We start from the raw sequence: 17476 nt of genomic DNA, 5'->3' as shown, positions 1-17476 counted from the left end.
TTTTTTGTTACGGCTATTGTACCACAAGAACTGGCAAAATATAAAGCCTTCCTCAACTGATTCTCGTGCTGTGAATATTCAAGAAGAATATTTTATCCTAAATGTGTTTTTGCTCTACCCTTACTGATTTAATTCTTAATAGTTGGCAATTATAGAGCATCATAGAATTGCTCCAAGGTTGTTTGTAGCTCATCAGTGAATGAATCTAAATTTGATTTGACAATTTGAAACTTTAAAAAGATACTGGAAAACAATATCTATATTTTGAACTACTATATAAATGAAGGGTTCAAGGCAAGTGATGAAATATAGGTAATGAATCTAACCATGTTGAAATTAAATTCTCAGAAGCAAAGAGTATTAAATGGCACTGGACATTTATGTAACTACACATATGTCAGTTTACTTGATAAAGATTTATGTCAGAAGCCAATCAGCTTGAATAATCTGCCAAGAAATGGATCAGCAGCGCCAATAGTGTGAACAGGTTCAACTTTCAAACAAGGAACTCTTTGTTTAGATTGCTGTCAAAATGAATTTTCTGTGTGAATGCCGGAGTTACTCAAGTACTTCATAAAAATATTTGAGCTGATGCAAGAAACTATCCTGAAACACATGCACATGTATAGTTAGACATCGAGGGCTAAGTCCAAGCCGTCGAAATATCCTGTTCACAAGAAACTGCTCCTTATCTCAGAGGCAATAAGACATGATATGCGTAGGAAAATTGAGGTGTAATCTGCTTTATAATCTAGTAAGCCTTATTTATAATGGCTTAGGTTACAGGATGCTTTACTTGAGATTGGTATAGGCAGAATGTTCTTAACAATGTAGTTAAAGTCCTATTCCTTTTTCTCAGGTGTTGAAACAAGTTCAAAATGAACAGCATAGTTTTGTTAGCAGGGAAATCCATAAAAGTCTTGACATTTGGAGAGATAAGTAAAATCAAAACAGTAAAGCATTTACTACTCCTATGACTCCTGGTAATAAATGTCCAGCTGACTTTACTTTTGTCTACCCCTTTTTCCTTTCTTTCTGTTCATCTTATGATTTTAGCTAATTATCCTCTCCACCAGCAAAATCTTGCTTAAGCAATTGTTTGAGCTCGACTTCCTCTGTATTTGCATCCATCCAAGTATTGTACATTTGTGTGCAGAAAACAAATTGTTTTCTAAGTTACTTTATTTGCATAGTTTAAACTTCATGAAATCAACATTATCACTTAGCTTAGGGTCTCACGCATCATAATTGTTACATTAATCCAAACCCAAATGCAGGCAATTGTCACATTGAAGAAGGGTGGACACTTTCTGAAGTACAGCAGAAGAGGGAAGCCCAAATTCTGTCCTATTTAGGCCATCTATTTTAAGCTTAGAAAAACCTGACATGAAATTTGTTGTGAGGGTCAACTGTACAAAAGCTTGTAGTTCATCTTGTGAGTACTAATAGAAACTCTCATTTAGGGGCCAGTGGATGCATTCATCTTATCCGAATATTGTATGATGTGTTCCTTGAAAGTGCCTTCTTTGGCTAGGGATAAAGCTGTACAAGACATTGTGAAATTGTAGTAATTTTAAATTTATACCAGCTGGCTAGCATCTACTGGTATCCCTAAGGGCCCGTTTGAATTTGCTATTTTCTAGAGTTTTTGTAGAAAGATATAATGTCGCAATTTGATATATGTGAAATTAAAAGGTGATTAGGAAATAAATTTTTTGTATCTATCAACTGTCAATAAACAACATTCTACTTAATAGTTTCTGAGCAAAACAGAAAGAAGAATGATGATATCTTTTGATTTCAGGCCTTCAAATTTCATATCAAGTAAATTATGGGAGGAGCATATTACTTTGGGAAGCAACTAATAAGTATCTACTGAAACTTGAAATGAACATTATTTAACCAATTAAATTATTTGTTATGCACATTACCTCAAGCAACTTTTATTAGATAAACTGGGAAAGGAAATCTCAGGAATGATACTATCTAAGAGTAAGCCCCTATATTTTTGTGTACTCTTACTTTTCCCTTAATAAGTTATTCCTCTTACTAATTACCTTGCCTTGTTTATCCCTGACAACTCTTGTCCTACAAGGATGCTCGTTTACAAGCCAACGGTGGAATAACTAAACACAAAAATAGGGCATTGTCATTGACACTTATTAGGACCACTTAGTTACAAAGTCCCTACAATTAGAATTAAACAAAAAGATATGGCCTCAATTCTATCAAAATTAAGTTGAATCATAACTATGGTTCAAAATCTTGGCCGAGTCAATCACCAGAATGGATCTCTTCGTTCTGATACCGGGACGAGATGACTCCAAATACATGAATCATCGAAAAATCGGCCGAATTACCGAGAACTCAGCCGAGAAGTTTTCGATACGGATAATGTCGCTCGAGTCATCCAAAGCCAACTCGCAAATTTACATTTTACAGATTTTCTTTTGCTTTTTTTGTTATTTTTGTTTAGCATATTTTTTAATATTATTCACAATTTTTAGAATATTAAATGTTTCAAAATTTGCGTCTCACCAAAACCGTGACCGATATATCAAGACCGATGTGGAACGGTCCGAGCCGCAATCACGATCGCAACTTTGAACCATGATTATAACAATAAACCCAAAAGAACTTAAGTCAGCCATGTCAAAATTGAGAAATGTAAAGAACTAAACCATCTCAATTCACAAACATGAATTGTAAACCATAGTATTGGTGTTAAATGGTGAATTAAACTAAAAAAGAAAAAAAACCATAACCTGAAGACAAAAAAAAAAAAGGTAAGAAGACCATAATAATGATTAGAATGAAGGAAATTAGAAAATCATAATCATATCTGACATAGTAAAGGTAATTGATGTTTTTAATGGCAAAGAGTAACCATGTATAAACAACTAGTAGCTTTCACAGTTAAGAACTCATTTTCTTATCCCAACTGATTGCTTTGAATTACCAGGCCGAACGGCTCAAGACTCAAGCAAAACAACAATCGGTAAACAGACCATGCTATATCAAATTTGACAACGGACCAAAATGTCCAATTTAAACTAATCAATCTATGCTCAAAACATTGTCCAATTGATCCGGTTTTCAAATGGACTTGAGGATTCGGATCAGGTCCATTTGATCCGGTTTTGAGGATCCTCACTATTTGCTTAGTTAGCATACAACGCGATTGGATAATTGATTATTTGACATAGTTTTTTAGAAAAAAAACTACTATAACATTTTTTTTATATAATGTATGTGAAACAAAAAAATAATTGAAAAATATTTTAATGATGCAAGTAATATGATTGGATGGTTGATTATTTGACATAATTTTTTAGAAAAAAAAACTACTATAAAATTTTTTTATGTGATGTATGTGAGATTAAAAAATTGAAAAATATGTTAATAATACAAGCAAATAAAAATTCGTAAATAATTTACAACCCAAACAAACTCGTAAGAATTTCACCACTCATATGAATTTAATAAAATATTGTCACAAAATTTTTCACAAACAATGTTAGAAAAAGTAGTAATGAGTGATCTATTTGTAAAATTATACTTCAACTAAAAATTAGGAAAAATCGTCAATTTGATCCCTAAACTTTTCCACTTAAATCAATTTCGTCCTTTATGGTTTTTATTCACCAATTTAGTCCTCAAACAATTTTATCAGGTTCAATGTAGGACTTATTGGGCTTATTGGACGGCGCTACCACATTTTATGTATTTCGCACGGCGGGCCAAGGATATAATTGAAATGACAGGTTCGACTGTCTAATTATGGGGATTATAACAGAGATTTTTAGATGATTAAGGATAAAAACCTCTGAAAATTGAGAGAGAAACAGGTTTCATAAGCATCAAAATTTAAGAAAAGCTGGAGCCGCTTCATCAAAAAAAGAAGCTCGATGCCGGGGACATCATCTCCTTTGAGCACGGAGTGGGTGAGCTGGACAAGGATCGATTGTTCATTGATTGGAGGCGCCAACCCGATGCTCCCGACCACCCCCAGTTGCCTCCTTCCATGTCCATTACTAGTTTTTCGCAGCTGCTTCCACATCCTCAATATTCTTTCCCCCATCCTTGGAACTATTTTTTCTACTTGCAGCATCATCAGCAGTAGCAAACCCCCAGGGACCATTCCCAGTTGCTACAACTAAATAATGCTGCTACTGGTGTTGGTATTAACAACAATGCCTATCCATCTTATCCTCATCATCTAAGCAACAACTATGCCTACGGCAATGTAATAACGGTTGTCCCAGCCCGTTCATTCATCTCAGATCCGCTGCGGCTGCAAGGCCACTACCGGTTAATTTGGGAATCGGAACGGTGCAACTGGTGCAGAAAGGAGGAGAAGGAGGAGGCAGCGTTAGGTTGAACCCAGAGGAGGTAGTGAGGCGGAGGAGCCAATAGTGTTTGATTCGGTGCCACTGGTCCAAGGAAAGGCCGCAGCAAAGCGGCTGAAGCTGTTTGGAGTTAACATGGATTGCCCCATCTCGGAGTCGTTGTCGAAGGATTAGGAGGATGATAACTGTGACATACTTGAATTACTTTCCACCGCAGTTGATCATCCTACAATGCCATAACAATTTCCCCATTTGTGTTCATCTCCACCTCCACCTCCGCTTTCTTCTTCTTCTTCTGCAGTTGAGGCCATACAATTATGCTAGCCATCCACCGCTCCACACAATGCCCTCCAACAACAACAACAGCAGCAGTGGCAGCAAGGGCAAGGCATCTATGTCCTTGGATTTGGATATATACTTAGATGGAGTGGCACCGGGGACTCGGGAGTTAATATTTTATATATCTTGCTCTTTAGTGCTGTACTTTGGGCGGCATTAGAGAAGTAGTAAAACACTGAAATACAGAACCATGTTATAGCACTAAGAGTACGTGGAAAAGCTCTGGTTTCATTAGCTCTGCCTGGTAAAATCCTAGTGACAAAAGCAGACAACTTATTATACTATAGTAGAAGAGGAAAGTGTACAACTCACGGGCAGTGGCTGACTTTTTGCAGAGACCTTGGTCTGGTTTCTCTTTAGTGCTCTCCTCTCTCAATTTTCAAAGGTTTTTGTCCTTAATCGCCTAAAAGTCTCTATTATAATCGCTACAATTAGACAGTCAAAATTGTCATTCCAATTATACCCTTGACTCGCTGTGCGAAATACATAAATTGTGGTGGCGCTGCCCAATAAATCCTACATTGAACCTAGAGCTGGCAAAAAAGCCCAAAACCCAACAACCCGCCCAACCCGCCCATTAATTTTAAGGGATGGGTTGGGTCAATTGGGTTATGGGTTTTATTGGGTTGGGTAAGAACAACCCAACTTATTCATTGGGCGGGTTGGGTTTTTTATTTGGGTACCCAATACCCAACTTGTTTAAAAGTAATTTGAAATAATAAATACAAGATTTAATACACATATGCCCAACTATTTACATTTGGACATGTGTTAATAATTCATTAATTAATTTGTATTCAAAATTCTCATATATATATATATATTTTTTTTTCAATCATGTTTTTAAATTTTTATTTAAAATAAAAAAGAAATTTAAAATAAAAACTCATGCTTATTTTACTTTTATAACAATAGTTAAACTTGCTCAACTTTTATAATCAACAAAGTAGTACAAGCCCGTGGCTAAAATGCCACAAAAGTAAGGTTGTTATCACATCAAGTCAAACCTGAATTATGTATTATTTGAGTTCTATTCGAGTAAAAATATTTGGATTTGAGTTTTAACTCAAACTCTTCGAGTTTTTAATAATTAATCTTGAACTCGAGTTATCATATTCAAGTTTGAGTTCGAACTCGACCAAATAGAATTTATATAAAAGTTTCCAATAACAAACTGAAAGGAAGAAAGAAAACGCAAACGCAAGGTGTCTTAATTACAAAATTCACTATAGTTATACTATGGGTTGTTGAAGCTTCTCTTGTTTATGAAAAATGAAAACACATAGGCTCCATATGGATTAGGCATTTTTGAAAGTGTTTTTGAAATAAAAAAAACTACAAGAAGTCCTACAACAAAATAACATGTTGAAATTATAAATGAGAGACAACTTCTAGGATTGACTTTTTGTGTGGCTGGATGGGCATAATGAAAGCACATACACATTTTATTTCCAATTTGGATATTAAAGAAAAATAAGACCTTGTTTGGATTGCTATTTTTAGGAGTTTTTGTAAAATATATATATATATATATATATACTGTAACAATTTGGTGTATGTGAGGTAAAAAGGTAATTGAAAATGTGTTCACGGAAAATATAAAAATTTTCCATCAAAAAATCACATTCTACAAGTTCTTTGAATTGTGGTTGTAATGTAAATTCAGAATGAAGAAATCAAAATTAGAAACATGTAATTAAGATCAAACAACTTAACCCTATGCCTAGTAGAGAAAATAATAGTTGGTTATGGGACCAAATTTTCAGCACGCAATCAACTTTATTTAGTTGATCCATCTATATATTTTTCTTAAACTGCTTTTAGTAAATAGCCTACACTTCCCTTGCCATCTATATTCTTGTAACACTTTATTTACTAAATCACATGTTTATGTGGAATTGGAAGTTTGGATCCTAGTATGAATACAAAAATGTTTCGTTTTCTTTTAAAATATGGCCACGAATTAAAATCTTCTTTGTTTCGTTGACGCTGCTTGGAATTCATGGTGGTGGCTAATTCAAATGCAAGTGCTAATCTACCAAGTGATTCTTTGCTTAATAGAATTCTGATATAACATGTTTGAAGAATGAAAAGAATTAGAGAAGTTAAGTTTTGAAAACTTTGTTGATTATAGAAGAAAGAGAGGGGGGGAGGGGAACTAATTCCATCGAACTTCAATTAGTAGTATTAAAAAAGTACAAAGTAAACAATTTTTTTAGCTAATCTATTTAAATGTATAATTTATTATCTAAAATTCACAATACAAGCAATATAAAATATTATTCTATTTATGATGTGTTTCCAAGGAACTTAAGAAGTGAGTGTGTGTTTGTGTGTGTGAAAATACATTTATATATGTGAAAATGTGTTTATATATGTGAAAAAAATCTTTTTTGTGTGTTAAAATGTATGTGAAAAAGTTTATGTATTAAAATGTATGAATTAATTTGTTGGGTCATAGTTGGGTCATGGGTTTGAGATAACCCAATATGACCCAACCCAAAATCAACCCAATCTAAAGTTGGGCGGGTTGGGTATAACCCAATTAAGTGAAGACCCAATATTAATCCGTCCAAAACCCGCCCAACCCGCCCAATTGCCAGGTATAATTGAACCTAATAAAATTGTTAGAGGGCTAAATTGGTGAAAAAAAACCGTAAAGGACGAAATTGATTTAAGTGAAAAAGTTTAGGGATTAAATTGGCAATTTTCCCTAAAGATTAAAACTAAAAATTTTGATTGAAATTTTAAGTACAAGATAAGTAAAGGGGGGAATTAGTAAACAAAAAATATGGCGAGGGTCAAATTTGAAAAACCCTTTGTTATAAATATAGACACCAAAAGTACATTTCCCCTTCTCTCTGTCGATCGATTCACGTCTGTCCGATGCTGAACCGAAGTTGTCTAGCGAGTCTCTACAGGAGGTGCTTTTTCCATGTCTCTTCTTTTTCTCCTTATTTTATTTTTGTCTAAAATTTCTGCCCAATTTTTTTGGGTATTATTTAGTTATGGCCTTAATCATCTTCTCCTTCAACCTGACATTGTCTTGTACAAGAGAAAGAGTTCCAGTGGGTTCGAGTGTGGAGTGGAAGACAGGTAGGAGGTGATTATGGTGCAAGTATAGCGGTGAGTGGTTGCAGGTGAGGAAAATAGCGGGTTAAGTAAGTGGTGCTGGGTGGAGAGGGAATTGGCAAATGGTGATTGGGATTTGATTAAGAATGTAGATGACTAGCGGACATGTAGTTGCAAGGTTTAGTGAAATTTTTTCTTGTGTAAAAAATGGATTTCTTTCTTTTTTTTGGACTGAAATTTGATAAATTGTCATGGAAATTTCATGAGGAAAGTTGTTTATCCATTTACTGCTGTAATTATGTGAAATTATTTATCATTTTGTTCGTGCACATGCATATTCTGTTCATTGTCATTCAGGGGTTTAATGTTTACTATACTCTTGCTTCCACTTTTTGGGAGATTAATGGCTGAGCAAGAGCTGAACTGGGAAAAAGAAAGATGGTTAAACAAGAATGATGCGTTATCTAGTCAATTTTATTTAGACGGATAGAGTGACCCAACTGTTTTGTATGCGGTTCCCAAAATATTATTTCTGAGTGCAAAATAATACTAGCTATGCTCATTTGCAGTTATAGCATATCCTAATGTAAAGGATGTTACTTGAGAAAATTCTTTTTATATTAGTCTGACTGTGATTTTGATTGTAGTATCCGTGTAAAATCGCTGTTCTTCCACTTTACCTTTCTTGTGACCCCAACTACAGTTTTGTAGGATATGTTTTAGTATCGTTTAACAGTGCTACTACCGTAGGTGAAGCATGCCGATAAGTTAGTGTATACCATGAATGTGTAAGGATTTTGCTGGACTTGTGCCTTGAGAACTATGATCAGAAGGGTAGCCATGATAGAGGAGGACTTCTTTTTTTCCCCCTTAAACTCTTAATTAGCATTTTCTTGATTTGACTTCTAGTTTATCCAACTATTAGCTAATCATACTTTGTAACATTTACTCTATTATTCATAAGAAAGCATCTTTCTAAGTTGTGATTATGGAATGAAATTAAATTGGTTACTTGCTACTTTGAACTGTCCTCTAACTTCTTTTTCATGTACTCTCGAGTTGGCATGCTATTTAGATGCATATATGAATCCAAAGTATGAAACAATGTCATATCTTACCATACTAAAGATGGAAGGTTGCAATTGAGATTGGAATTGAATTCAATTGATTGTTCCCTTGTTGTCTTGTGATTGATTAATGCCATTCATTCGGTTATTTTGTATTTTGGATGGATTTAACTGGTTTTTTGGTCGTTTAAGCTTCTTTCATCTTGCCAACAAATGCCATTTGAAAGAGGCGTGGCAAAATGATTCGTGGTTTCTGCATCTTCTGTATTATTGTTTTCTCCACCAGACTTTCTAAAAATCTAAAACTCCTAGACGGTTTCATCACCACACTGCTTCCCTTGTATTCTCAAGTTCTCGAACATAGATTCCTCACCTTAACCACCATTTTAAATTTGACCCAAAAAAAAATGAAAGACCACTGTCCTAATTGTCTCCTTGTAGGGATGATTTCTGGCCCTTTTTGGTCCTTGAAGTGCTTATTTTCTGGCATTTTATTGGTCACTCAGTCACCTAACACGGTACACACAATATCTTCTTGTAGGCATGTGTCAGTTTTTAATTGTTTTTTAATGAGTTGAAGTGGTAGTGGGTGGTAAACGGTGAAGTCTTCTATTCTTTTTCTTTTGTTTGCCGTTGATTTCACTTAGTAGCAGACTTCAGCTTTTCCTTCCTTCCCCTCATCTCATTTACACAATTGAATACAGGTCTGGTAAACCCCACAGTAATATATTTGTGTGCAATTATTAAATTCTGTGTATTTGATTCTCCTCTGGTTGTTTAGTTTGTAACTTGTCAGTCATGCTTTTTCCTCTTCTGGTTTTCTAGGAGTTAATTTGTCCCTGTTTTCCTAATTCAGTCAAGTGAGGGTGTTCATCAGAGTTATCCATGAGATGAGATTTATAATCTCTTCAGGTTTCTGTTCCCTCCCTCTTTATTATATTTTCCTAAAATTTCTGCAATTCTTTGGTTTAGAAAATTCCAGTAAGGTCTTTCTTGATTTTGTTTCTGGTTGTTTAGTTTGTATGGTTTTGTAGGAGTTCAATTTGTTCCTGTTTTCCTAATTCAGTCAACTGAGGGTGTTCATCAGAGTTATCCACAAGCTGAGGTTTATAATTTCTTCAGGTTTCTGCTCTCTCCCTCTTTATTGTATTTTCCTAAAATATCTGTGATTGTATAGAAAATTCCAGTAACGTCTTTCTTGATTTTCTTTCTTATCACATTTTGATTTTTGGTAATAGCAAATTTGATTGGTGGTTAATAAGCAAGTTATGCTTATGAATGGCATCGGAAAAGGAAAAATCTGGGTCTTTTATATTATTCTTTGTCAACATAATCTCAATCCAAGTATCTTCATTTTGTGGCTTATAAGTATTTGTCACATGTATCAAATGCTTCCCCTTTGTAAGCTTTTATGACCCTGCAACTAACAAATTTTGGTGTAAACATGCAACTGACTTTTGATTGGCTTTTCAAGGCTGTAACTTGGTCTCTAAAGTTGTATTATTTGTGCCTCTGGACCCAAGTTTTTTCTTTTCTTGGTGGTGGTTTTTTGGAGGTCAGTATTTGACTGTTAATTGGGTTGTGTTTTTTTTATTGTTTTTGGCTTTTATTTGTTGGTATTTCAAGCAGCTCAGAATTTATCTATACTTTGTTCTGATTTTTTTAAGTCTTTGATTTGGTGATATGATTAATAAAGCAGCCTTGTGTGTTACTAATATGCAGAGTTTTTCTAGTTCATGTGCTATTCATATTCTATTTATTTTTAAGCGTACAAGGTATGGAGTAGACAATGATTGAATTGAAGTGAAACAAATACATCAGAAGAGGGTTCATTGTAATATGCATAGCTGTTTTGGTTTGTGTAATCTTCAGACTTGAAAGGTTTGGCAAAGTTGAGGGACTCACCTCAACACCTTTTAGTTCTGTGCCTTTTAGTACTAAGTGATTGTCCATTTTCTTTTCATTGTTACAGAGTCATCAGCATGATGACTGTATCTTTCTCTCTTTTTTTTTTGGATGTGTCGTATGCTGCCAAATCTTGTTGGTGGATATTCATTGCCATTCAAATTCCAGCTGCTTCCTCATTTCTCCATTCTCATAGGACAGACACAATAAGTAAGAACAGACACCTAAACCACTTGCTTTTAGCCACAAGTTCAGCAAATGATTTAATTGAGCACTAGACAAATTCCACCACTTGCCAACCAATTTATGGAAATCCATAAGGCTGGAAAACAAAGGCGTGAACCATTGCTCCACTAGAGGAGTGATGGAAGTTATGTGTAGTTAGTGAATTTGGCCTTCTAAATTGTTGAAAAGTTATCTAAGTAGCATTCCTGTCCAAAACGTGTACTTGATTGCCCTTTGAATTACATCTCTTATCTGTCTTTCTAAGTATGGTTCCTGTTTAAAGTGTGTAGTCGATTGCCCTTTGACTCTTGGCAGGCAAATCTGTTTTAATATGATTGATGTCTTTCTATTTGGTGATTGCATTGCATCAGAAATTCAGTAGTGTTTTGCTCCCCTGGAGGAGTGATGGAATTTATGTGTAGTTAGTGAATTTGGCCTTCTAAGTTGCAGAAAAGTTTTCAAGTAGCATTCCTGTTCAAAGTGTAGTTGATTGCCCTTTGAATTACATCTCTAATCTGTCTCTCTCTTTCTGGACACTGTATGCTGGCTGCAAGAAGAACAAAATATTTTTTGCATCTGTTTATAAAGGCAAGTCCTGAATTGATTGCAAATAATCTCTATCTACATATATAGATTGTTGTGTCCATGATCTCAATCAAGTTACTGGCTTTAGATTTGGACAGAGACCTTTTCCCTGCACTTGCAAGTTGTGCAACATTAGAATTGAACTAGGAAATAAAGGATCTTGGATGTTGGAATTTGTAAATCAAAATAACTTCATTTTTCAACTCAGTTAGGCCTTGCCTAGAAACTTGGGAGAGTCTCTTTATCACAATATTTTGTCCTGCAGGAATTTGGCCTTGGAAGTTACAGAAAGGTTTTTTAACCACCAATGTTGTTCAAAGTGTGTAGTTGATTGGACATTGAATTACACCTCTAATCTCTCTCTCTCTCTCTCTGTATGTATGACAAAAGTTGGTAAATCCAACAGTTTCATAATGGAATCTTTCTATCTATATATATATAGATTGTCTCCATCATCCCAATCAAGTTACTGTCTTTAGATTTTGATGGTGATTTTTTTCCCTATAGTTGTAAGTTGGAATTTGTAAATAAAAATAAGTTCATTTTTTAACTCAGTTAGGTCTTGCCTGGAAATTAGAGAGAGCCTCTTTCTCACAATATTTTGTCCTGCAGCAATTTGGCCTTTGAAGTTGCACAAAAGTTTTCTCAGCACCAGTGCTATCCAAAGTGTGCGGTTGATTGTACTTTGAATTATACCTTTTATCTTTCTCTTTTTCTCCCTTTTTAGGTTTTTCCCCTACAACTGCAATTTCTGCAATATCAGAACAGAGCTAAGAAATCTCACTCTAGATTAAGCACATCTAGGAAGCCAAATATATTAGAGTCTAAAACAGGGTTTCCCTGTGTAAGTGTGTTCCCATGAAATTGTGCACTGCTTATTTATAATTGAAATGGCAATGCAAGTGTGAAAAACTGAAATGCTGCAGCAAAGCTGTTTAAAGATTTTATACAGACAGAGATATTTGTTTTTGACTTTAAAATACCATAACCTGATTTCTGCTGAGATTAATAATCCAAAAGCTTGACTGATACAGATATTTTGGTGAAAATTTCACTATTACATTCAAGATCCCAAAGCCAAAACTATTAGGAATTCGACATCTAGAAACAAATAAACAGAAAAGGAAGTACAGACATCATGAAGGAAATGGGGTGATTAATTATGGTCTAAATTTTTGTCTATTCCTGAAGAGATAAGCATTAGAAATGGGGTGTAATAAGCATTAGAAAAGTTGGAAACATAGGAACTGTTACATCATAACGCATTTTGTCTTAGAATTTAACAATGATTGTATATGAAGATATGGTTTTTAAAATTGCTGCAACCAAGATAAACAAAAGATTTAATTCAATATGACAAAATTATAAATGAGTTTACATATAGGCTTATATTCAAAGTTTAGTGGATAAGGATGATTTCTGTTAACGTAAAAAAGTGTTCATAACAATACATGCTTTGTTAAAGCCATAGGCTAGATCATACACTATTGAGATGGAGAGAGTTGTCAGCTATTGATATCTATGTATTTTTCTATTTTATTTGTCAAAAATACATTGGAACTCTTTGCTGGGCTTCATTTTCTACTTGATGTGTTTGTTTCCTTAGACATTGAAGGCATTGTTTTCCAATAATCACCTGTCCTAATTTGGTTAACTTTCTTTTTTCCCCTGCACTGGCCATCTTGTTTGAAAACCAAGCTAAAACTTTAGGCTTTGGTATTGACAAATATTATCCATTATCTTACACAAGGCTGGAGATTTAAGAAATTTTTGCATGCTAGCTAGTCACATCATTAGAATAGTGCTAGACACATGGAAGGCAGTGGTATGAGTGCAATAATATTTGAACATGTGTTTTTCACTATTATTTTCTTTCTTAAGATCTGTCCAAATGCGTGATCTTTTGCTAGTTTAGAAAATTTTATCGCTTTTGACATGAGAAGATTGGTTCTTATTGATCAAGATTCTATAAGATTGTTCAATGGTCTGTTGTTTTATTCATCTTTGCCTTAGAACCAGATAAATCTAGTAAGTTTCATAACGGATTATGATTCTATTTCCGGCACTCAACTGCTGATAATTTGTCACCTTTGAAATCTTTTAGGTTTTCTATTTCCTATTCGGAGAATGTTGTTGTTAGTGCATTTTTTACTTACAGATAGATGGAAAAGGTAGGCTCTTTTCATATAAGTAAACAGCTTCCTAAGGGCTGAGGCTCTCTGCAGGCAACCAGCCGGGTTAGAAACAGCATGGCTGCTGCCGGTGGCTCTGATTTATCTTCAGAAATGGAGGTGGATGCTTTTAGACATCTTTTCCCTCTGCGTTTTCATGAGCGCCATCTGCTTAAATCTATTAGACCTGATGGCAGGACCCTTGGAAAAGCTAGAGATACAATCATATCCCTCGGTTAGTCCAGGTTTTATTTGCGTAAAGCTTTTTAAGATTTGCAGATATTACTATTTTCACCTAATTGCAATTGGTTTTCTTGTAGGAGCTGTTACATCGGCAAATGGATCTGCACTAACAAAGATAGGCTGTACGGTAAGTTCTTATGCCACAGTGCTATCATGTCATTTTATTTTCTTGCAGTTTAGGTTTTTGACGTAGAATCTAACACATATCACTTGTTTGATGCTTAGACCATGTTGGCTGCCATTAAATTGGAGGTTATGACACCTACAGTGGAGTCACCAGATGAGGGATGCATAGGTTCTCCTTGTAGCCTCTTATCATCTTTAATTTTTTATGGTTAATTGAATACTTAAACATGTAATTTTATACAGCCATAGATTTTCATATGCCCCCAATATGTTCTCCTATTGTTCGGCCTGGGAGGCCCGCAGACGCCGCTCCAGTTGTGGCAAAGCAGTTATCTGACACTATTTTGAGGCAAGTCATGGCAACACCTTCATACCTGCAATCAACTTCTTTTCTAATTGATGAACTACTTCCTATTTTAACCTAGTTTATACATAGTATTGGATAATTGATTTTGAATTGCACGTATAAAAATGCATTTTCTCTTGTAATCCATTAGAGATTGCAAGAGGTCTTATACACTGTAAATTGCAAGATGAGGTATTGTGGAAAAAGTCAAGCAATTAAACTTGGTGATTAGTATTTCAGTGCATTGTTGAACATTTCTTTTGTTAACATTAGAATCTTTTGCATTTTCTACCTTTGAGTGCCATACCTCTTGCATCTTCATGCATTCTGTTTCCGGATATCTATTTTCTTGTCTTTGCTGATTGTTTGGTTGAATATTTTATAGTTCTGGCATGATTGATTGCATTCTGTTTCTGGATATCTATTTTCTTGTCTTTGCTGATTGTTTGGTTGAATATTTTATAGTTCTGGCATGATTGATTTGAAAGAATTGTCTTTGGTCAGTGGGAAAGCTGCTTGGATGGCTTACCTGGTAATGAATTTTGAGCTGCAACTGTTACATAACCTTTGTTTTTAGTCCCTTTAATTACTTTTGTGTTGAACTGAACTTTGTTGTGATTTCCTTGACGAAGAAGTGTTTTCTCAGACTTGTGGTTTAAGTGAATATAACCGCTTACTTATTTTACCGACCTATGGTGGCACAGGACATATATTGTTTGGATGCTGAAGGTTCCCTTTTTGATGCTGCATTGCTTTCAGCAGTTGCTGCCTTTTCACATTGTAAGTTTATCTCTTGATTTCCTATCCTGATTACTTATCAAAATTTTTCAGTTCTTCCCAATTTTCTCCCAGTAGATTAATGACGCAAGAGAATATCTGAATGAGTAATAATGGGAAACTACTCTTGCTTGATGTGTTCACTCAACATTTTCTTTTTTTTTTTGTCTTTCATGTTTGTCAACTTCAATTAGTGGTTTGGTTGTGTGAGGAATTTAGTTTAATCATGATAGGCACTGCCATATGTGTATGTTTTAATCCTCCTAATTCTTTTGTTCCTTGAAATATAGCCAGCTTGCCCGCACTCAGTGTTGGTCAGATTTTATACATTTTATTGCCAAGTCCTGGTTCTCCTTGATATTTTTTTTGTTTGCTCACCTAGAATAGGGTCCTTAAATATAGCAGCCTTGGGATGAAGGTTTTCACCGTCTCCTGCAATTGTTTTGCTCTTACCTACTCTTCATCTTCACACCTTCTGATATGCACAAAAGTCGGTTTTTATAGAGCTGGTGTTCACTAAAAGACGAGATTATTCATCTCTGTAATTAGATTGGATGGCAAAACTGAGGCTCCTGGTATTCCATCATAATAGTAGAAGATTGTGCTATGTAATTCTTGAGGTTCACATACTACCTGCTTGCTTACATGAATTCCATTACTTTCAGTGCAAATTCCTGTAGTTTCTCTGAATGACGAGGGAAGAATTGTGCTTATTTCTGAGGATAATGGGGGAGGGAAGTTGGAGAAGGAGCCAGTCAATAAAGAAAAAAGGAAGCTCAAGTTGGCTACAATACCATTTTCCTTAACTTGCGTACTTCACAAGAATTACATCCTGGCAGATCCTACAGCAGAGGAAGAGTCCATAATGGAGACACTTGTGACTGTGGTGTTGGATTCCTCCAGTCAATTGGTTTCTCTTTACAAACCAGGTGGCCCAGTTCTTGCCCACACGTCAGCTATTCAGGTTAGGCTACATCACCTTGTCACCTTGAGATGGGCGATAAGATTCCATAATGTTTCTGTAGCATGGAAAAATGTTTAGCTTTCTACTCATTTATTATGGCTATCCCTCCCACCTGCATATTCATCCTCTTTCCTTACACCATGAGAAACTGCTGACGAAGTTCACAACTGCAGGATTGCGTTGCATTAACAAGACAGAGACTGAAAGAGCTTCAAAAGGTCTTAAATGAAGCAATTTCTGATATGGAGGTGGACTAAAAGCAGGACTAATCTCTGAATCCGTCAGTATCTAGGTTTTAATGGTATTTGTTTCTTCATACCCTTTAGTTTCCTCGGTTGATAATGAAATGAATAGTAAAATATCACAGAGGACCGTTTTTTAGCCAATCTTTTTGCAGGGATTATAGTTGGAGAGGAATTAGACAAATAGGAATTTCATGGTGAGCTTGTAAAGGGTCATTCTGACTGAAACTTTTCTTGTCCCTTTTCTAATTTTGTTCCATCTTCATGTCAGGTTTACTGCTATTTAGATAACACACATTCACGTAATTTGGCAATCGGTGATGGTAAATCTGAACGTTTGTCTTTTCCTTTTTTTCGCACAAAACACATGAAGAAATTTGGCATTATGTTAAGTTTTTCCCTGTAGTGCATTCAATAGAAATGCCCAATATGATAGATGGACACAAAGCATCTGATGTTATTTGCATTGGATTTACCCTGACAAAAAAAAAAAAAAATCGTATTTTGCATTATGGCACCATTGACTTCTAAGGGTGCTAGTTATGGTCTGGATCCTGTACAAAGTGAACCTTACTTTCCCTTGTGCCAAGTTGAACCGCATTGTAATAGGATCTTTCTGTTCAGGAAACCAACCACAGGCTACCTGTTGTTTTTTTTTTTTTCTCTTTTTTTCCCCTTTTTTCTCCTTTCAATTTTAATTCCCAGATCGTCAAACTCTGTAGTTTGAAACTTGTTTTTAATTTGACTTCCTCAGGCAGAGTAACCTGTGTCATCCACGTTATGCTACTATTGGTTATTGGAGAGAAGCCTCTAGCAGTCTCTCTTTTCTAACTTCACTGTCCATTAACTACCCGTTGACATCCATATGACTACTAGTGTAAATTTGGAATAGCTATATATTTTATATGTATAATAATAACGATGATGATGATGAATTCCAAGCTACAAAGTGTTTTTTTTTTTTTTAACTTTTTGGGTTACCTTTTTCAATCGGCAGGGCACATAAGTCTTAGTAAATAAAATAAAGTATAGAAATCTAATAGTGTCTACTTTTTCTTCCCCTTA

At 35.0% G+C, this 17476-nt stretch overlaps 1 protein-coding gene across 5 annotated transcripts; it reads left to right on the top strand.

The window, feature by feature from the left end:
- Window positions 1–7553: 7553 nt before the first annotated feature.
- LOC113775428 (exosome complex component RRP43-like) lies at window positions 7554–16951 on the top strand. 5 transcript variants are annotated; one of them, XR_003468884.1, is made up of 13 exons: window positions 7554–7612; window positions 9653–9739; window positions 9845–9949; window positions 13768–13948; window positions 14034–14083; window positions 14182–14251; window positions 14326–14431; window positions 14894–14960; window positions 15133–15208; window positions 15871–16169; window positions 16343–16470; window positions 16567–16608; window positions 16683–16951. XR_003468884.1 is itself a non-coding variant. In XM_027320305.1 (12 exons), exons 4-11 carry the CDS (start codon window positions 13792–13794, stop codon window positions 16424–16426), a joined length of 909 nt encoding a protein of 302 aa, XP_027176106.1. In that variant the 5' UTR covers window positions 7554–7612; window positions 9653–9739; window positions 9845–9949; window positions 13768–13791; the 3' UTR covers window positions 16427–16470; window positions 16567–16761. The 5 variants fall into 5 exon arrangements, 3 of the variants coding, with proteins under 3 accessions (XP_027176106.1, XP_027176103.1, XP_027176104.1); XR_003468883.1 differs by having other exon boundaries at window positions 16343–16608; window positions 16683–16950; XM_027320305.1 differs by having other exon boundaries at window positions 16567–16761.
- The last annotated feature ends 525 nt before the right edge of the window (window positions 16952–17476 follow it).

The sequence above is a fragment of the Coffea eugenioides genome, chromosome 6 (assembly GCF_003713205.1).
Source record: "Coffea eugenioides isolate CCC68of chromosome 6, Ceug_1.0, whole genome shotgun sequence".
In the NCBI taxonomy this organism is placed as follows: Eukaryota; Viridiplantae; Streptophyta; class Magnoliopsida; order Gentianales; family Rubiaceae; genus Coffea; species Coffea eugenioides.
This window is presented reverse-complemented; position numbering and strand designations above follow the sequence as displayed.